The 21,886-nt window shown below is 52.5% G+C and overlaps 1 protein-coding gene across 1 annotated transcript in view; it reads right to left on the bottom strand.

The window, feature by feature from the left end:
• Positions 1–21,063, bottom strand: part of TRAP1 (TNF receptor associated protein 1) — a 29,440-nt gene extending 8,377 nt beyond the window's left edge. Inside the window, exons 1-8 of the mRNA XM_054080800.1 lie at positions 20,926–21,063; positions 15,308–15,475; positions 13,870–13,952; positions 13,162–13,302; positions 3,866–3,937; positions 2,978–3,138; positions 1,699–1,808; positions 1,443–1,516 (exon numbers count right to left, since the gene is read on the bottom strand). Coding sequence (XP_053936775.1) covers positions 1,443–1,516; positions 1,699–1,808; positions 2,978–3,138; positions 3,866–3,937; positions 13,162–13,302; positions 13,870–13,952; positions 15,308–15,475; positions 20,926–21,007 — 891 coding nt within the window. The 5' untranslated portion in view covers positions 21,008–21,063. The remainder of the gene's footprint in view (positions 1–1,442; positions 1,517–1,698; positions 1,809–2,977; positions 3,139–3,865; positions 3,938–13,161; positions 13,303–13,869; positions 13,953–15,307; positions 15,476–20,925) is intronic.
• Between the last annotated feature and the right edge of the window lie 823 nt (positions 21,064–21,886).

The raw sequence follows: 21,886 nt of genomic DNA, 5'->3' as shown, positions 1-21,886 counted from the left end.
CATTTAAGAGTTGATCATGGAAAATCCACACCAGAGAACTCACGAGGGCTCCATTTACAGTGAGTTAACGTGGATGCGTGGACAAACCAAGATCCTGGATAAAGGCCTGAAATGGGAGCATAATGAGAATAAAGCTGCCCCAAGGGACAAGAGACTTCTGATAAGAAGATAAAAGTACACAACTCTATTAACGGCACCTCACCCCTCGCTCTAGCACTCCTCTCTTCTGAGGAGTCTGTTCCATTGACCGTCAACAGCCAGAAAACCTTTGGAACAGAAGCACTAATAGGTAGGAATCCAAATAAACATCAGTGACTAACCACACCAACTACAGAATGTTAGATACATTAACACGATAAAAGATTTAAGTACAGTCTTGGAAGACTGTGCACTCAGTGCCACATTGCAGGAAACAAGAAAAGCATACACAGTCTCTACCTGCCCTCTTAGGTGAGGAAGCTTTAACCAACCAGAAAAGGAGATGCTGGAGGAAAATGATTCAGATTTATGTTTTAAAGATAATTAATGTCACATTGGTGATTCCTGCAATTGGGTCAAGAACTTGTGACTCAAATGGATCTGGGCGCTATATCATAGAATCATCAAAGCGACCTTAAAGCCCATCCAGTTCCACCCCCCCTGCCATGGGCAGGGACACCTCCCACTGGATCAGGCTGCCCAAGGCCCATCCAACCTGGCCCTGAACATCTCCAGGGATGGGGCAGCCACCATTTCCCTGGGCCACTTGTTTCAGGGCCTCACCACTCTCACAGTGAACAAATTCCTCCTTCTGTCTAGCCTAAATCTGCCCCTCTCCAGTTTAAGCCACTGCCTCTCATCCTATCACCACAAGCCTTTGTGAACAGCCCCTCCCCAGCTTTCCTGTAGCCCCTTCAGGTACTGGAATATGATTTTTAGTGGTCAGAAAATGCCAGCATCAAGCAGTGCTTGGCTAAGAGCTATGAGGGGAATGAGGCTGAGAGCTGAGCCACCAAGAAAACCAGCCATTCCCCGGAACTGCTGTCTCCCAGAGCTGCTGAAGGACAGAGGGAATTGCAGCCAGAGGTGTCAGCACACCAGCAATGTGTACAATCTTTGCATCACCTACATGTCATGTGTCTTAAACAGTTAAAATCACTATTATAAAGCACAGAGATGTTGAGTCTGATTAAGGGAAGATCCAGAAGATAACTGTAAATAAAATCTGCTTTGCCCATTTGCAAGATTTCTCTCACTAAATGCAATCAAGCAGTACCAGGCGTGACTCCTTCTGGATTGTCTTCTTAGTTCCAATTAACTGATCACTATGGGGTCTGTGATACCCTGGACAATCGTCCCCCAGTTTCCAGGACCAGCAGCAGCTTTACTCCATTCCCTGTCTCCAGTGGAGGATTACAGTGGTTCACCTCCACGAGTGACCTGCCCGTGACCCTCCTGCTCACCTGTAAGGTGTTAATTCTTCTCCCATTGAGATACAGCGGGAAGCTGATGAAGTTGCTGTATTTGGTCACAACCTCTGGAATGGAAATAAGACGTGGAGGAGTTACATTTGTGAAAACAGCACAACAAGAACAGTATCATCAGGCAAAAGGTGCTGCAGGAGAGGAAAACCACTATAAATCCACCTCCTGCTCACAGGGGACCAAGAGACTTCACCCAGCTCCTCGGAAGGGAACAGCACTTCCCTCCTCCACTCACCCTTGACTCGGTCCTCATTTGCAAACTCCTTGCAGTCCTCTTTGAGGTGTACAATAATTTTTGTCCCAGTTCTGACACCAGATGCTTCTGCAATCTCAAACACTCCTGAGCTATAGGATTAGAAACAGAACCCGTGTCAGCCTGTGCCCCAGGTACGTCCAGGATGGGACATTATTTTATTAAGAGCACCCACAACACTTCAGCACCAAGAGGAAAAGGCAAATAACTTTGAATGCCCCAATGCTCCTTGTGCCTCTGAAAAGGCCCCCAAACCATGTGGCTGTCTTCCTCGCAGAGACCCCAGACCCAGGACAGCAGCAGCCTCTACCAGGAAGGAGACAAACTTCAAGCAAAGCTCAGGCTGTGTGAGCCTAGCCCTCAACTCCTCTCCTGCACTCCCTGCAGTGACTCTCCAAGGCTCCTGCCTTCTCCCTCGACAGCTCTGACCTGCTTGCAGCCCCTCATTTGTATCTCCACCAGGGTATGCAGGAGCTGATGACAACAAAAAGCAGCTGTGCTCGTTCTGGATGACCATCTCGACCCTACTGCTACGGGAATACCGTACGGGGAGCAGCCCTGGTGAGAGCACTGACCCAAGGGAGACGGCTGTGGCGATGACAGCCAAGCAGGCCTTCAAAGGGTACGGCAGCACAGACAGCAGTTTGCCTGCACACCGAGACAGCCTGACGTCTCGGTTACAGGACGTTTGTTCAAGAATTTAAATCACTTAGAAAATTCCTTATTCCTAGGGGATGCTAAGGGGATGCAGAGCTTGTCACCCCCAGAAGCTCTGATTCACGTGGTCCAGCAGTTGACAGCTTTGTTTGCAACTTCACACAGATGTTTGCAACTTCAAACAAAAAGCAAAGGATGAGCACACAGAGCTGCCCCACAGAAGACCTGTGCCTGCAGAGCTGCAGCGTGGCACAAACCCTCCCTCGGGCAAAACCCAGACGATGTTTGGACCAAAGGGATTCAATCCATCTCTCCAGCCTGGGGCATGGCTCAGGCAACTGCCTGCCAGTGGGGAAGGAACAGGAGAGGCAGGTACTCTCCTTGCCCACAACACGTCTGCTCTGACAAATCAATCTTGTCCCTGTGGTATACCCTGGCACACTCGGCCCCACTTTGTTGCTATGTATAATCTGAGCAGGATCTAAACCAGTAAAGCCTCGCCATGAACGACCACACCAGCCCCGTCTTGCTTTGCACACCTTTCAGCCCATGCCTGGTCTGGACACAAGGCCCCATCACACTTCCATCGCTTCTGCAGCCTTACCCATCCGAAGACCAGTGGTAGCCTGGGCTCTCCGGCTCCGCAGACTGGGAGAACACCTCCACCTTATCAGCCACCATGAAGGCTGAGTAGAAACCCACTCCAAACTGGCCGATGATTTTACTGCTTGCTTCAGCTTGGCTCTGCAGAGCATCTAGAAAAGCCTGGAGGAACAAAGGAGACATCAAACAGCATTCGGTGACTTCAGGTACCACTGTGAGGGTGTAATTCATCCTCCAGCTGGGCTCCCCGTGCACTGATCCAGCCCTACACGAGGTACTGCAGGCCTGGCAGCCCAACACCCTCATCCCACACCTCTGCATCAGCGCTCCAAGGATGGTGCCCAAGGAAAACCCTTTTCCCACAAGGACTGCACCTCTGGAAAAGGGAAGCATTGCTTAGGGCAACACTGGCCGCCACTAGTATTAAAAGCAAACAAGCAAGGGCTCAGTCAATCAGGAGCACAAAATCTTAAAATGGTGACTCCAGAGATGAAAAAACATATCAGGTACATATAAATAACAACTTGCCAGCGTGAGGACACAGCTGCTGCCCTCCTGGACACAGGGCGAATGCCAAGTGAGCGCGTGCCCCTGCAGAGCGATGCCCTGGGGAGCAAGGCACCTGCTTTCAGGAGTGAGGGCAGCCAGGGGCAGCAGCATCACCTGCGGGGCTGCGGGCGCTGCTTGGGCACCGTGGGGCTCCCACAGCACAGAGACCACCAAGAGCCAGAGGAGCCCACAGGAAGATTTCACCTTCCAAGAGAGGCATAATTTCACAGCTGGGCTGGCGGCCAAGGGATGAAACAGAATAAGAAATCACTGGGAGAAGTGGCTGTAATCAGAGAAGACCTTTCTGAGCAGGGAGAAGGGGTGCCTCATCTCCACTTACCCTTGAGCCTGATCGAGCAATGGTACCAAGGTTAGAAACCAGCTCCTCCTGAGTCATCCCGATACCGGTATCCTGAAAAGAAACACCAAGTGTGACTGAAACATCAGGAGAGAAGCATAGTTTTAGGAACCAGCACCCAAGCAGCTTCTGGTTCCGAGCAGCACTCCCTCGCAGCCAGCCGAGCAGTAAATACGACAGCAGATGCCCAGCCGGGGCTCCACCCGCACACGGTCAGGGCAGTGGATTCAAAAGGCACACTGGCACAAGGGCCAGCCAGCTGCCTTGTCTCTATAAACCATCAAAAGTTCAGAGACTCAAGCCTCTTATTGAGAGAAAACCAAATCATGCCAGGACAGGCTGATTTCTACACCTCTCTGAAATCAGGATGACAGTGCTGGAAAGATCTTAGCTCAGCCCCTGTGCCAGGGGCTGTGCAAGTACAGAGATGGTCCTGAACAGGTCCAAAGGGGTGCTGAGGAGCAGCGAGGAGCAGCCTACTTCCAATCCGCAGATGGGGAACCAATGCCCTCACACTAGGAATCCATGGCAGAGCAGTGAATCCCTTACCTCTCAGATAAAGTAGACCCTTGTCTACAAGCACCACATTCTCTCATCTCCACTTACTCTGTCTTTTCCTTCCTTCTCTCCCCCTCATGTGATGCTCCACACGGCTCGGGTATGAAGCTGTCGGTTTCCAGGTCCCTGAGAGCTGGGTGTTGTGTGTTAGGAAGAGCATAACCCCAGCTGGAAGCACAGCGCACCAGCCACCCCTCACAGTGCTCAGTTCAGGCTTCGAAGGCACACGGCTTGTCGTCTTCCCGAGTTTAATCCAGACTTGTGCTCCTGCATGCAGTAAACAGCTCCCTGCTGCTAGCGCACGCCTCTCTGACAGCAGACCCTGCGGCAGCACCATCCCAAAAGGCTGCAGTAAACCTAGGATGCATCTTCCTTTGTTGCCACAACACATTTGCATGAGCCGAAGGCAACACAGATAACAGCAAAGCCTGGCTGCGAATGGCCACCCTCTCACACAGGACCCCAAAAAAAATCTTTCCTGTTTTGTAGTCCAATGTGTTTTCAGACTCACTTCACACACATTTTCCACAGAGGCAAAGGGCAAGCTAATGCCCTTCAGGATGCCACTTTTGAAACCAAGCCCCACTCTCCCTTCCACTCCGTAGAATCATGGGATCATCAGGGTTAGAAAAGCCCTCTAAGCTCACCCAGCCCAATCATCAGCCCAACCCCACTGTGACTGCTAAACCATGTCCCAAAATGCCATATCGACACACTTTTTGAACGCCTCTGGGGTGGGGACTCCCCCACTGCCCTGGGCAGCCCCTGCCAAGGGCTTCACCACTCTGTCAGGAAAGAAATTTTTCCCGATATTCAACCTAAACTGCCCCTGGCACAACTTGAGGCCATTTCCTCTCACACTATCGCTTGTCACTTGGGAGCAGAGCCCAGCACCCTCCTTCCTCCAACCTCCTTTCCAGGAGCTGTAGAGAGCGATGAGGTCTCCCCTCAGCCTCCTCTTCTCCAGGCTAAACACCCCCAGGGCCCTCAAACACTCTCACACCCCCTGTTCTCCAGCCCCTTCACCAGCTCCGTTCCCTTCTCTGGATGCGCTCCAGCCCCTCCAGGTCTTTCTTAGAGTGAAGGGCCCAAAACTGACCCAGGATTCGAGGTGCAGCCTCCCCAGCGCTGAGTGCAGGGGATGATCCCTGCCCTGCTCCTGCTGGCCACCCCATGGCTGATCCCAGCCAGGATGCTGGTGGCCTTCTTGCCCACCTGGAACACCACTGGCTCATCTTCAGCCGCTGTCACAAATCCCAGCAGCTTCTCCACCAGACAGAAACACTCCGAGAAGCCACTCCTACAGGTTCTCTGAGCCATAAGGCAGCAGCAGTGTGAAAATTAGCCAAGTGAAAGGCGATTGCGGCTCACACGAGGAGTTCAGCTCTACTCGAGTACCTGTGAGCACAGTTACCACAGCTGACGGCAGCCTGCGCACGCAGGAGTGGGCTGACTCACTCCCTGTGTTCACACAGGACTGGGATTCGGCGCGCAGGCATCCGCAAAATGAGCCAGAATGGACCCGGCTGCTGCGAGATGGCTTGGAGGTGAGGTGCCAGAGCGGATCCTGGCACAGCACACCTCTGCCGCCCACCCCGGGGGGTTAGTGGGCTTACTTACTAGCAAAGGAAGTTAATGTCAGTACGTATCTTTTAATCTGGTGTTTAACTCCACTGAAGGATCAAACTGTGGTCAACTTGGGAGGTTACTGAGGGAGGCGCCCTGCGGGTCAGGCATTTTGCTGCAAACCTACAAGTCACAGCACAGCAACACCTTTCCCTTGATCGAATACGGGAAGGCCTGTCAGTTGTCCTAGCTGAGAAGAGAGCTGATGCCCGGCAGCTTCTCAACAGTGGAAGATAAAAAGCCAGGAAAAACAAACAGGGTACGGCAAAATCTCAGGAATCTGACATGGTCCCTTCCGCCAGGGAAGAAAAGGCCAGAAAGAAAAGTTTTCAGCATCTGGTTCAGGTTTTGTTCGTTCCAGGCCCTGAACAGAACACTTAACTCCTCTGATCCTTTCCTATTTATAGCACAGCATGTCATTCCTAAATTCCAGCATGTTAAAAAAAATATATCCCTACGCCATGAATTTATTTGGCTATTGAATTCCGAACTCCCTGCCAAACTTATTGCAAAATGCTCAGAGACCATTCCTGGCGACAACTTTGATGAGGGCGAATCGCAAGGAACAAAGAGCACAGCTCAAAGAGCTCTGCTCCCGGCACGGGAGCCGCTAACAGGGAAGCGGGAAGCATCCTTTTAGGTGGCTACGCAAAGATCCTGGCAAAGCAGCATTTCTTGCTGCAGGAGAACACCTGGGCAACTCCGATGGAAACGCCATGGAGATTAAAGCTTCTCGGCAGTGTATGTGTCTGCGCTGCTGGTCTTCCCAGCTCCCTTCACCAGATGGTGCTGCTCCAGGGAGTAAAGTGGTGGCGGAAAGACGGGAGCTCGGCTTCTGCAGCGATGGGAAGGAAATGAACCTTCCCAGGAACAGCCCGCCTCAGGCTGCGCCCCGGCAGCACTAGCTCATGGAATCCAAAAGGAGGACCTCTACTGCCCTTCTCACAGCGCCACTCGGCCTCCCCATCTTCTCCAGGAACCACCGAGGCGTCATACAACCCTCTGCAAACTCCTTCTACCTGTGCTCACCCAGCGCAAACACAAAGACTGCCAGTGCTCCACCACCAATATCACAACTTTTGTTCCTCTGCAGTTTGAAGCATTCTCTTCAGAAAAGCCTCCTCCGGCTGGAAACAGCCCCAGCAGAGTTAGTTGTAAATGCACGATGCAAATAGGACACAGGGCTTCACAAATTATAAGCCATGAGGGACACGTTCAGAACACTGAATGCTTGGAGGAACCAACCCCTGCACACCATAAAAAGTCCAGAGGGACCTGGACAGGCTGGAAAAGTGGGCCTGGGCGAACCTCATAAGGTTCAACAAGGCCAAGTGCAAGGTTCTCCTCTTGGATGGGGTGATCCCTGGTTTCAGAACAAGCTGGGGGATGATGTGATTGAGAGCAGCCCTGAGGAGAAGGACTTAGGGTGAAGCTTGACATGAGCAGCAATGCGTGCTCGCAGCACAGGCGGCCAACCATGTCCTGGGCTGCATCCAAAGCAGGGGTCTTCGGCTCTATTCCTGTCTTGTGAGACCTCATCTGGAGTATTGTGTCCAGTTCTGGAATCCTCAACGTAAGAAGGAGATGGAGCTGTTGGAAGGGGTCCAGAGGAGGCTACAAGGATGATCTGAGGGCTGGAGGACCTCCTGTACAAGGACAGGCTGAGAGAGGTGGGGTTGTTCAGCCTGAAGAAGAGACGGCTCCAAGGAGACCTTATAGCGACCTTCCAGTACCTGAAGGGGCTACAAGAAAGCTGAGGAGGGGCTGTTCACAAAGGCTTGTGGTGACAGGACGAGGACGAATGGGTTAAACTGGAGAGGGGCAGATTTAGACTAGACAGAAGGAGGAATTTCTTCACCATGAGAGTGGTGAGGCCTTGGAACAGGTTGCCCAGGGAAGCTGTGGCTGCCCCATCCCTGGAGGTGTTCAAGGCCAGGTTGGATAGGGCTTGGAGCCCCTGATCCAGTGGGAGGTGTCCCTGCCCATGGAAGGGGGGTTGGAACTGGATGATCTTTAAGGTCCCTTCCAACCCAAACTATTCTATGATTTTATGATTCTAAACAGAATCCAGTGCACTGATGCTTCATTAACTGAAGGTTAATTACAGAAGCTCTGCTGTTACCCAGCAGAACCACAATCTCTCATCTGGATAGATTTTCCTTCTGGGACTTCTTAGGGTGCAGAGAGGCAGCAGCCTCCTCTGAGCCATCCCCTCTACAGCCCTGTCCCTCTGAAAGGCACCACAACCACCTGCAGAACTTACTGTCTCCCGGGCACTATGGGCAGCTCGAAACCAAGTAACATTTCTCCTGAAGAGACAGGAGCAGAACATCAATTTCAGCCACTTTTTGTATGCGGAGAGTTCCCAGACACAAAGCCCGCTGTGGAACTGCTTCATGCTTTCTCTGCAGCTCGTTCTAACCTTTCTGGTGTGCATGCTGGATGTTCACAAACAGAAACTGTTCTGTGTAACGATGGCTGGATGTAATGACCGCTAGGCATACAGTACCACAAAACACCCTGTGTTTGCTCCGTACCCCCACGCACCTCTGTCTTCGTTGACAGAGGGGTAAATGAACCTCTTTGGCCCCACTGTCTCTCCCATCAAATCAGCCAATTCACAGCTCTTCTATCCATAACCTACTTTTTGCTAAAGCACAAAGAAACTACATAGAATTACAGCAACAAATCTAGTTTAAAAGAGTAAATTGCTTAGCTTAGATGGTAAACAAGATTGTAGGTAGTGTAACATCTCTGCTCATTACTTGAGTATAATTTAAGGTGTTGCAGAGCCTCCTTATACCAAACAATCTATTAACTGACCAGTAAGTGCTGCCTTTGCCACAGCTGCCTCTGGAAGAACACTGGCAGTTAGAGGAACATCACTCTGCTCCCCTGCTGTTCATTTGGCTTTGTTACAAACCCAACACTCGCAACACCTACTTTAGCTCAAAATCTCAACAGAAGAGCATTGACTACATTATAACAGCAGGATGGGGGGCTTTCACCACCTGATAAGTTAACGAAATCCCAAAGTGTTCCCCCTGTTATTTAAATACCTCGCTAGCTGCTCTAGAGCAGCATCCTGGTTTAGAACCACACAGCATCTGCAGCAGCCGCCAAGGGGAGAAAAGGTACCAAATAAGGATGTGCACAGACACAAGGTAATCCAGTCCTAGCACATGGAAGCTGTCCAAAGCACAGAGCCTGAGGTTTACCTGGCAGAAACTGCTGCCTGTTACCCACCTCGAATTTCCCATTTTCAGGTGTGACATGTTCTTATTCTGGCACAAAGAGGAAGAAAAGATTCTGTTCTTCCTTCTGTAGGCTGCAGGTTGAGATGTGTTTGTATTTCTGGTTCCCTAGCTTATTTGTGAAGACGAAGCAACAACCAACCAGAGGCTCTAACCCACCCCTGCAGTCAGTGGCACATTTCATAGAATCACAGAATCACCAGGTTGGAAAATACTTCTTGGATCATCGAGTCCAACCATTCCTATCTGCCACTAAACCATGTCCCCGAGCATCTCCTCTACCTGTCTTTTAAACACCTCCAGGAATGGGGACTCCACCCCCTCCCTGGGCAGCCTCTGCCAGGGCCCAGTGACCCTATCTGTGAAAAATTTTTTTCTGATATGCAGTCTGACCCTCCCCTGGCGCAGCTTGAGGCCATTCCCCCTTGTCCTGTCTCCTGTCACTGGGGAGAAGAGCCCAGCTCCCTCCTCTCCACAACCTCCTTTCAGGCAGCTGTAGAGAGCAATAAGGTCTCCCCTCAGCCTCCTCTTCTCCAGGCTAAACAACCCCAGGTCCTTCAGCCACTCCTCGTAAGACTTGTTCTCCAGCCCCTTCCCCAGCTTTGCTGCTCTCCTCTGGACATGCTCCAGAGCCTTTGTAAGCTTAATTCCACCCAAGGCTTGCCCAGGTACCCTTCCATCTCTATCTGCATTCTTGCCCACCTCCTGCTCCCCTGCTCCTGCGAGCCCCGCTGGCAGACGGATGCTGCAATGCCACACACGGCTGAGGACGTCACCCCTCTCTCTGCTGCAGCCTGGTAGCACAGCGCGGCTGCCCGGACAGGACCCAGCTTTGCTGGACACGCAGGTGCGCCTGCACTGAAGTCCAACCATCTCGGTTCCTTACGAAAGCCCAGTCCTTGTTGCAGACTGTTTACGACTCGAAAGCCAGGAGAGATCTGCTCAGTGACACACAGAGCTGTTGAGGGGGGGAGTGGTGTTTGCAGTCATTTTAACTCCTTCCAAACACAGCAAACTTGTTATTTTGTGGCTTTGCAGACACTGATTTTGGATGACTGCAACAGAGAGAAGAAAGCCCAACAAGGAGAACCGAGCAGCCCCAGCTCTGGCAATGATCACGCTGCTCGCCAGTATTAAAGCAGCAGCCACGCTCCCGCCCCCAACAGCCGCTGTTGGCTCTGTAAACATTTCAAACAGCTTCCTCACAACTGCCAGGGCTGTTCTAGCCCAAAATGAAGCAGCAGCGAGGAGCACGGCTCCAGCCCTCGAGCTCAGATGCAGAGCTGCATAGCAGCAACACCGACTGCACCGCTGTGGCCACCCTCGACAGCCACCAGGACCCTCGGGCAGGTGTAGAAGGAGAGCTCGGCGGTCACAGGGCTCTGGGGTCTGCAAGGGGCTCTCTGTTCCCTCCTCAAGACGGACCAAAGCCACGCCTGTAAAGCCTTAGCATGCAGAACTGCAGAGCTTTGCAGCTCTGCCCTCACTGAAAACACACTCCACACATTTTCAAGTGGATTTTCTTAAGGGATCTGACCTTGCAGGCGGTGGCTTCTACCAGGTGGAGCTGTCCTAGAAACGGAACGAGGCGGTTTTCAAAGGGGTGGAGGAAAGCAAGGAATTCACTAAAACAACAGGACTTTGGTGAAGGAACTGAGGCGGTGTAATCTGGCAGACTATGGTGAATGCTCCCCTCTCAGCAGACACAGCACTTGGCAGAGCTTAGGTAGGATGTCCCTGAACGAGGACATCCCATCATAATTCCGAGCCTTGCTGTGCTTCTGACTGGAATTCAGTCCTGGCAGAGAAATGAGCAGAACTGCAGTCACTTATCAGAGCTGAACACGGTCCTTTGCCAGAGATGGATCATCCCCACCAGAAACATGCCTGGAACGAGGCCATCACCCACTACGGACTCGCCTTTTCTGAACTGGTGAGACACAAAGAGATGCTCCAGGGTTTGGAAGGGGACAGATCAAGCAGATCCCAGGATCAAGAGCAGTGTGAAGATCTGAGGACACGGAGTGAGACAACAGGACCCTTCTAGAAAATACCGGGGTGATCACTGCTACAAGATCGCACAGGAGGGATCTGCTGCTGCTGCTGTTTTGGTGTGTCCTAGCGAGTACAGAAAACAAAACAGCGACTAAGGAGCAGGTCCACCTCTATCTCAATCCTTGCAGGTTTTTTGGCACCTCTGAATTCCTGAAAGGCTGGGAAATGTTCTGAATGAGGCTCATTCAAAGCAATCGTTATACGCAGTACGTTTCTTCGCAAGGTTATAAATAAACCCCTCACTGGAGGTAAGGAGCTTTAGGTACTACTGAGAAGGCAAACCTATTAGAAGGGATTGAAGCAGTGCTGCTCTCTCCCCCTTCTCAGAGCGCAGTGTTGCTGCAGTTAAAAGCCTCCTAGTTAAGACTCATTTAGTCGCATTAGAGATGCACAGGCAGCCAGGCAGGGGGTTATAAAAAGGCAAATCCCTAACACGTCTAATTGGGTATGACGTCAAACACTCCCTATCTGCGATGGGGGCAAACAGGTCTCTCAACCAAACTGCCAAACAGAGGACAGCTTCCACTGTTACAGGGCATGAGCTGTAAGAATGTCTTGATGGAGCTGGAGGCTACGCACCCACTACGACCTTGAATAGGAAAGAGGAGAGCAAGACAGGAATGACACCCTACTTGGGGCTAACTGAGAGCTCACTCAAGAGCTGGTGTCACACAGAAGTCAGAAAAATGCAAGAGTTGGGTGCAACAGGAGCAGCAGAGTCACCGCATTACGGTTTGAGACTCTTTGAGTTGACGATGGTGCTGCCCATTGACGCTCACTAACTTCCCCACAGCAACCACAGCTGCTCGTTCTGCAGAGAAACAGGAGTATAAAACCACTGAGCAGCCCCAGCAGCTGTTGTCCCAGGTGACAAGTATCAGAGTGTGTGCTTTGTCCCACACCTCCCAGGACCTGCTCAGGTCAGCCTGCACTCACACTGCCGTCTGCCTCATCCTCCGCTCTCCTGAGGACAATCCTCAGCTACACCTTCACTTTCTACGAGGAAAGTTACTAATTTGCTTTCTTTACTAAGAAAACACCAGAACTGAGCCTCAGACTTCCACTCTGACCAACAGCCACGAACAAGAGCAATCGAAGTGCAGAGAGAAGGACCAGCTCCACCTTCCCTTACCACACTGAGTCCCACAGGTGAGGAGGCTCACACGGATCCATCCCCTCCTCCTAAGCATTTTGTCACCTATAGGAATAATCAAAACCAGGGCTGCAGAAAGAAGGACAGAGAAGGGCTACAGTACCGCCACAATTTACAGTCCCACCCATACGTTTGGGCAGAGCCGCAGCATTAGCTGGACTTGGACTGTCCTGGAGCAGGAGGAGACACAGTAAGGGAAGGTTCTTCTCACCACTCCAGCATCTCCCTGTGACTGAGGTGAGAGGGAAGGTCTGTGGGGCTACACCTCAGACTTCAGGAGGCGACAGAATTCCTTTCCAAATGTCAGGGTGAAACCAGACTCCCAGCTTTTCCAGTAGTGAGAAAGGCACACACAGCCTGGGAAGTGCACCAAAGAAGGTACTTGGGAGAAAAGCTTCGGGTAGGTCCTAGTAGGGAGGGAAAGAGTAGCAAATTTTCCTATGGGAACAAGTGGGGAGTAGATAAATTTGTGGTTTCTCATCAAATCCTGAGGTTAAAGTCTTGTGAACCAGAGCCTAAGCTGGGGAATGACGGGACTGCACTGCCACTCAGCTTCCAGTGATCCTTCACGGGACAGAGGCTAGGGATAAGAGCATCAGGAACAACACTCTCCTGTCACCAAATGGAGGTACCTGGATTGTGATGGTTCCTTTTCCACTGTCTGTCTGCAGATGGATCTCCATCTCTGGCAAGGCCTTCCCTTCTGCCATCAGCCGATGACGCAGTTTCTCCAGTGCATCGCTGCTGTTGGAGATCAGCTCCCGGATAAATACCTGGGGACGAGACACAACCTGACAGTGCAGCCTGGCCTTCGACACTACTCCCAGAGACCTGGGAACTCACTGCCTCCTCATAAACTGATTCCCAGCTCGCTAGAAAAAGGACTGCATTCCCCTATCATCTGCCAGGCGAACAGTTTCTCTGACCTCTATTCAAGCACAGAGGCTTTGAGGCTCACAGAGTCACCCAACCACGCTCACAAATTGTTTAGAAATCATGTTTTCAATGAAAAAAAGATCTCCATTCAGGAAAGTATGGCATGCGAACAGCACAGGACTTGCTGCGAAGCAGACAAGGTATTCTTCCAGCTCAGTTATATCAGAGAATCATGGAATGGTTTGGGTTGGAAGGAAACTCAAAGCCGATCCAGTTCCACCCCCTGCCATGGGCAGAGACACCTCCCACTGGATCAGGTTGATCCAAGCCCTGTCCAACCTGGCCTTGAACACCTCCAGGGATGGGGCTGCCACCACCGCTCTGGGCAACGTGGGCCAGGGCCTCCCCACCCAAGACAAGGCTTTGCCAACATAAAAGCTACGAGCAAGCCATGGGTGCCTTACCTCCTTCTCTGAGTACAAGGAACGGGCAACAATATCCAGCAGTTTCTTCGTTTCAGCCTGAAACTCATGTTTAGAGGCTGCACCTGGAATAAAACCACAGACATTCCTTCAGGGCACCTCTCCAGGGTCCTCTCTGGAAAGCAGGCAAAATGGCAGTCTCATCACGTGCTTCCCAGGAGCCAAAGCCGGAAGCAGGATGGGACACAGGTAGCTGTGGCCTCCCATAAGATGACAACAAAGGTGTTGTTCACACACCTCTAAGAGCACGCGTTGCCAAGGAGACCCATGGCCTCTGTACCTCGACTCCAGGCATACAGACCTGGAGGCAGTCAAAGCCTTCAGTCCCAGCTCATGGTCACCACTCTGGGCTGCAGAGCAGTGGTAAAGGAGAAGGGAAAGGTGGTTCCCCTTGTTCCTAAAGTGTAGGCAATCCCTACCGCTCTCTCGAGTGCCTCCTGTGGTTTATAGCCTGCCTTCCAAACTCTTCCTTGAGTTGATTTTCAAGGGAACCATCTGCACATGCCCTGCTTCAAGAGCTTCTACAGCTGGGTGGCATTTCTCATGCCCAAACAATACTCCGAGCCAGAAGCAGAAAAATGCTCATTCTGAAATGCCTCTGTGGAGCCTGCAGGGGAGAGCACATGTACAGCCACCTATGCTGGGAGCTGTGCCCAGGAAGAGAATTTACCTTAGAATGAACAACGCTATAAAACATCTCAGCTGAAAGACCATTCTTGGCCTTTTAAAAATAGCATTTCTGCTGGTAGAGGCACCAGAGAAACCTAAAGGGACATGGGGGAAGCCACGGGTAACACAGCAGCTCTGCCACACCTTGCTGGAGGCAGGACACATGCCTCGGTGACAGGGGCGAAGCGGGGCGTGAGCAGCAGCAGGAGCAGTGCATCCATCCCACCAGGGCTTCACAGCCTGGTAGGCTCCAAGGGATCTGCCCAAAAAGCCATAGGAGCACGGAGTTAAGATGCTATTTCTGTGCTTGAATAACTCACGTGACTTTGCTTTACAGCATTTCTCCCTGGAGATGTGCAAAGCAATTCATTCTGACTAGAAGGCTGACACCACAATTAGACCGCCACGTTCCACTGCAATGACCTGGGCAGGCACACTCGCTTTTGGGACAGAAGGTCTCTTCTTAGGTGAATTCCAGCGCCCGTGGAGCCTCTGCACATTAGCATGACCATCAATTGCCTGGCTAAGCCCGCAGATCCAACTTGATAGCCTCATTTCTCAGTAAGGGCCATTCTGATTTAGCAGTTCCACTTTTGGGGAGGCGACAGTGCAATACAGATTCAAAGTGCAGCGAGCAGTACCCGCAGCTCCTCCAGAGGCAGAAACACTACCACAGAGGGCTCACCCACATCGTCAGGGCAGAGCTTGCACCCCAAGAGTGCTCCCACAAGACAGCTGTGTCCGTGCCCACCTTTCACGTTCTCTGTGTCGCTGATGATGGTGTGCAGGGGCTCTTCTTCCTTGCTCTCCGCCGTCTGTGTGCTGTATGTCCGCACAGCAGAAACGCTGGTGGCGGGAACACTGTACCGGAGGCTCCAGTGACGGAGTACTTGTCTTTGGAGACACGCTCCTCCTTTTGCTAGAAGACACAATGCAAGTATTTGAGTGTAAAGCACAAGGAGCACTCTTTAGGGGTCCCACTTAGGCAGTCCTGTGGGTTTACGTTGTCCAAGCAAGACAGAGGTTCCCTTACGATCAAACACCCACCAAGCCTCGCAGGCACTGCCCTCACTGCTCAAGAGAGGCAACCTGCTACTTTAGACTGTCTCTTCTGAATTAAAATCCTAGCCAGCAGAGGACAACGAGAAGCTTTCACTACAAATTAACCATTGAGGAACAGGCAGGCTGCAGCTTTCATTGATGTTACCTGCCCAAGACAAAGATCAAAGGCAACGCTTCGACTGCAATATCACTGCCAGTGAAAACAAAATCCGGTGCATGCACAGCAGCTGGCACCTCCCAGAGATGTTCCTGCTGCACATGCAGCCTCTCCGGATACCATATGAACAGCAACAGGCAGGTCAATGGGCACCAACATCTATTTTCTCCTGCTTCCCTTCACCCCACTGACAGGAACCAGCTCACCCCCATATCTAAGACCAACTCCAGCCAGCCCTGCCTGGCCCCTGCCAGCCAGCTAAGCAGCTTCTTTATGGCAATAAATTTTCGTCCCTTGACTGTCCAAGCACAAGGATCACATCCTTGGGGTGCTGACTGATGAGAAGTTCAACATGAGCCGCAATGTGTGCTCGCAGCCCAGAAACCAACCGTGTCCTGGGCTGCATCCAAAGCAGCGTGGCCAGCAGGGAGGAGGGGATTCTGCCCCTCTTTTCCTCTCTTGGGAGACCTCACCTGGAGTATTGTGTTCAGATCTGGAATTCTCAATGTAAGAACGAGATGGAGCTGTTGGAATGGGCCCAGAGGAGGCTACAAAGACGATGCGAGGGCTGGAGCACCTTCCATTTGAAGACAGGCTGAGAGAGTTGGGGTTGTTCAGCCTGGAGAAGAGAAAGCTGCGGGGAGACCTTAGAGCAGCTTCCAGTACCTGAAGGGGCTACAAGAAAGCTGTGGAGGGGCTGTTCACAAAGGCTTGTAGTGATAGGATGAGGGGCAATAGGTATAAACTGGAGAGGGGCAGATTTAGACTGGACAGAAGGAGGAATTTCTTCATGATGAGAGTGGTGAGGCCCTGGCCCAGGCTGCCCAGAGCAGTGGTGGCTGCCCCATCCCTGGAGGGGTTCAAGGCCAGGTTGGATGGCCCTTGGGCAGCCTGATCCAGTGGGATGTGCCCCTGCCCATGGCGGGGGTTGGAACTGGATGATCTTTAAAGTCCCTTCCAACTCAAACTATTCTATGATTCTAAAAGGAGAGACAAGCCAGGGAACAGCACCAGCCCCATTAAGGGCCAGGATTCCTGGTTCTCCCTCCACTGCACCCAGGTGACCAAACAGTCTTCCCTCTGTCAAGGAATGAAGCAAAGCCAAACCTGCCCACAGAAAGACCATTTACAGCACTGCAGAGCAATTCCAAAAGTCAGTTACTTGGTGAGATTCCCGAGTTGTAAGCAGAGTGGCCTGTGCCAGAGCAAGAGCCCAGAGGGTGTGGATGCTGCTGGACTCAATGACCTTAAAGGTCTTCTCCAATCTAAACCACACCATGATTCTATGATCCGAACATGCAGCTGCCTTTGTAGCAGCAGACTTGGCCTTCCCCAACCCCGCAATGAGAATAATGGATAGGGGTGTCTTGGGAGGCAGAGGAATGACCACGATGACCTGGGCCGAGCGGGGGGAATCTGGATAAACAGTGGCTGGAAGTGGCGAGAAGCCCAGGCTTTTCTACAGCTCCCTCTATGCTCAACAGCTGTTTCATCAAAGAGGGGAAGGAGGCAAACCCTACACCCCAGGCCTGCAAGAGGCACATTTTCAAGGTGTCCTTTCGTTAAACGAATGGGTACAAACTACCCAAGACTGAACTGAGAACTACTGGCATGGTGGGAGACCGGCAGGGCACTGTGACCTCTCTGGAAACAGCTCCTCTTCCCCAGTCACAGACCTCCAGGCCAGCCAGCACGCTGGGAGAGCCCAGCTCCCTCCTGAGCCTGCCTTCACCTCCTCACAGCCCTTGAGTGAACCTGACATCCCAGCCCCTTCACTACATTCTCCGTTGTCCTCCAGCTCCCCTTGGGATGTCTCGGGCTCCCTTCACAAGGGTTCTGCCAACCTTCTGCCCACCTCGCTGGTACTACAGCCATTGAGAACAAGCCTTGCAGCTCCAGACCATCAGGCTGGGCTCTCATTCGCTCCAGATCAGGTGAATGCGAACCCCTGAGCCTTAACAGCGCTTCTGGGTCCTGCAGCTCATCCCAAGAAACTGATCAAGGAGGCTGTTCGTCCTCATTCTTCCTCCTCCCACAAAGCTTTGAATCAAGATCCACTTCTCCAGGCAGAAGCTTGAATTACTCCTCAGTCACTCTGCCCTTAAAGAAGAGCCCACAAATAGTTGTGAATGCATCTGAACACCTCCTACACAGAGAACTGTTCCCTCTCTGCGTCACAAACAGTTCTGCCGCATTATCCAGGACACGTTCTTCATCTTTTATTCGACTGCCGTGTTGGGCTCATCCAAGAGAGCAGCCTGGCTGATAGAAAAGGAAAGCAGTGGAGAACTCATCGTGTGGCTGCCCAGCCTGTCGAGCTTTGGAGAGGAAGGGCCTGAGTCAGCCCAGGCTTTACACATGTTATTTACAGATTTACACAGGGCTGACAGATCATATGGTTATTTTGTGCGAGATGGTGGAGGATGCACTGAGAAATCCGCATTTGTATGTACGCACACAAACACACATCCCAACCAGCAGAAATAAAACTGGGAATGTTGCTCCCTCCCTGACTCCAGGACCCAAAAAAGAAGCAGATCAGCAGCAGCTTGGTGTTAACCCCAAGGTAACTTCTATCATCAGATCTCCAGACATCAAGGCCTTAGAAAACAAGTTCCCCAGCCCACAAATATCAGCTGATTCTAGAAACCACAGCTATTTATAATAGCTGATCACGGAATAACGTAATGGTTTGGGTTGGAAGGGACCTTAAAGACCATCCAGTTCCAACCCCCTGCCATGGGCAGGGACCCTCCAGCTTGTGTGAATCCGAAGTGACCTGCACATACAGCCACAGAGTGGCTGTGCACACTGGGACTGAAGAGAGAAGGACCTTGGTCTCAGGGCCTCCCTTCAATCCAGGCATCAGGGAGCCTCAGTGATTCCAAATCCAATCACCTTCCTAGGAAACTGTCTCTACTGGGAAAAGGGCTGCAGGGAGTAAGTAGCTGAGCCAAACGCCAGTTAGAAATTTAGGGTGGGAAATGAAGCACAAAGCAGTGCGCAGCTCAAAACAAAAGGGAGAATTTAGGTCAGCAGAAATTACCATAACAGCATGAGTGCTGTGTGGTCGCAAGCTGAGGATGCTCCCGTAAAGAAGAGCGCTAGCAGGGAGACGCTTCCAGCTCATTAGAACGGGCTCTCTGGCTGGGCACTGGATCCTGAACGGATCCGGACAGGCGGGGGTCCCTGCTCACAGCCACACAGCTCCTGGAAAGCTCTGCGCCAGCGTCAGCATCACGGGAGCCAGAAGTGCTGCCAGCCTCACACTGCCAAGGGAAGGGATGGCTGTCTCCACAGCCAGGAATCTCCACCCATGTCCAAGGGGAAGGACACCACCTCCTGCTTCTCCCTCCTTCTTCCCACCCCACACAGCTCCCGCTCACTTTATTTTCCCCTGAAGGACCTCAACAGATGTTTAAAGAACTGTGGCTCTGCTGGAGCACGGCTCACACCGCGGGGCACACGGCTTCTCCGGCAGACACGGACACTTACCAGCCTCTGGGGATTCCCACGGCGGAAGGACTGAATTGCCAGGAAACACCAAAGTGGCACTCGATGGCACAATAAATCTGCCAACTCAGCCCTGAGGGCGACCCTATTTGTCACACGATTTCCTCCATCACGTCATCTCTCCATAACCCACAGGGAAACCACAGACCACAGGGAACACTTACAGATCTGCCACTTCGGAGCCAGACGACGGATAAGGAAAGACAGCGCAGCACGGGCTGTGCACCACTGGGAGAGGAGATGGGCAGGAAGCCTCTGCTGTGCCTCCACTAATGATAACGCACAAGGACGCTTCCAGCCCTGCACACTATGGCCTCAACAGCACAAGACATCCCGTAACCATGACCTGAGCTGGGATTTCCTCAGCCCTCGATCCTGCCAGGTCTCCAAGGTGGAATCCTGAGCTCACCTCTGGGAAATACAAACCCACTGGGCTCATCGGTCAGGATACAGGCTACCAAAAGAGGCGGAGAAAAGAAACACCATCACCTTCTGATCCTTGCCCAGCATCGGCTGACCTGGACACACTATCTACCCTCTATGAGCCAACAAATGAACTGGGACACTCATATATCCTATATGAGCCCATGGATGAACTGGCACATGCTGCATACCCAGCGTGAGCCTATGAAAGAATTTGGACATGCTGTACCTCCTGTATGAGCCAGGAAGGAAACCTGGAGACGGTCTATGTCTTGTATAGACCAGGAGATGAGCCCGGATATAAGATACATCCTATAGGAGCCAGGACAGGCCATACAGACCCTACAGAACCACAGAATGGTTTGGTTGGAAAAGACTTTGAGATTTTTGAACCCAGGCATCCCTGTCCATCACTGAACCCGACCCCTGAGCACCTCATCTGCCTGTCTGTTAAACCCCTCCAGGGATGGGGATCCCACCATCGACCTGGGCAGCCTCTGCCACGGCCCGAGAATCCTTTCCATGAAGGAATTTCCCCTAATATCCAATCTAAATCTCCTCTGGTGCCATGAAGCTGCTGGAGGGCCTGGAGAACAAGTCTTACGAGGAGTGGCTGAGGGACCTGGAGTTGTTTAGCCTGGAGAAGAGGAGGCCAAGTAGAGATCTTATTACTCTCTACACTGCCTGAAAGGAGGTTGTGGAGAGGAGGGAGCTGGGCTCTTCTCCCCAGTGACAGGGGACAGGACAAGGGGGAATGGCCTCAAGCTGCGCCAGGGGAGGGTCAGACTGGACATCAGGAAAAAATTTTTCACAGAAAGGTTCATCGGGCCCTGGCAGAGGCTGTGCAGGGACGGGGTAGAGTCCCCACCCCTGGAGGAGTTTAAAAGACGGGTAGACGAGGTGCTCAGGAACATGGTTCAGTGGCAGATAGGAGTGGTTGGACTCGATGATCCAAGAGTTCTTTTCCAACCTGGTGATTCTGTGATTCTAGCCTGTCACTTGGGAGCAGAGCCCAGCACCCACCTCGCTCCAACCTCCTTTCCAGGAGCTGCAGAGAGACGTGAGGTCTCCCCTCAGCCTCCTCTTCTCCAGCCTGAGCAGCCCCAGGACCCTCAGCAGCCTCTCCCCGGCGTCGTTCCCCAGCAGGAGCGCAGCCGCCCCTACTCGCCCCTCTCCCCCGTTATTCCCGTTCCCCGCGGCCTCTCCCCGCTCACCTGGGGTCGCTCCCAGCCCCGCCCCGAGGCGCAGCAGAGCCGCCCGCGCACACCCCCTCCGCACCGCCGCCGCCGCCGCCATGCCGCCTGCTGCCCCCAAACCGGCGCGGAGCGATGACGTTCTGCGCGCGCACCACCCCCCGCCTTGCCGGGCGCGGGAAGATGACGTCACTGCGCCCGCGCCCCAGCCACCCTGTTCCCGCCCGCGCCCCCAAGATGGCGGCAGGGCTGGTGGCACAGGGGGAGGAGCTGTGGTGGAATTTAAAGCGGAGTCAAGTGTCAACCAAGTCTGAAAGTCAGATAGAATATCCCTCTGAAAGGTGTCTCAAGCAGTTTTTCCAGACGCTGTTCTTTCTCTGGAGATGAGAACGTCTGTGTTCAGTTCTGGGCCCCTCACCACAAGGATGCTGAGGCTCTGGAGTGTGTCCAGAGAAGAGTAACGAAGCTGGTGAGGGGCTGGAGAACAAGTCCTACAAAGAGAGGCTGAGGGAGCTGGGGTTGTTTAGCCTGGAGAGGAGGAGGCTGAGGGGAGACCTTATTGCTCTCTACAGCTGCCTGGAAGGAGGTTGTACAGAAGTGGGTGTTGGGCTCTTCTCCCCAGTGACAGAGGACAGGACAAGGGGGAATGGCCTCAAGCTCTGCCAGGGCAGGGTCAGGGTGGATATCAGAAAAAAATTCTTCACAGAAAGAGTCATCAGGCACTGGAACAGCTGCCCAGGGAGGGGGTCGAGTCGCCTTCCCTGGAGGTGTTTAAGGAACGGGTGGATGAAGTGCTGAGGGGTATGGTTTAAGGGAGTGTTCGGAATGGTTGGACTCGATGATCCAGTGGGTCCTTTCCAACCTGGTGATTCTATGATTCTATGATCTGTGCTGATCAGAGGTGTCTGCTGCTGGAATCCCCTCTGTTTGCAGCCTCTCCCTCTCTCAAATGCAAGGTCAGGCAGAGCTGGAGCCAAAGCTC

Source organism: Cuculus canorus, chromosome 15 (assembly GCF_017976375.1).
Source record: "Cuculus canorus isolate bCucCan1 chromosome 15, bCucCan1.pri, whole genome shotgun sequence".
In the NCBI taxonomy this organism is placed as follows: Eukaryota; Metazoa; Chordata; class Aves; order Cuculiformes; family Cuculidae; genus Cuculus; species Cuculus canorus.
Note: the sequence above shows the minus strand (reverse complement) of the source record. Positions and strands in the feature narration are given on the sequence as shown.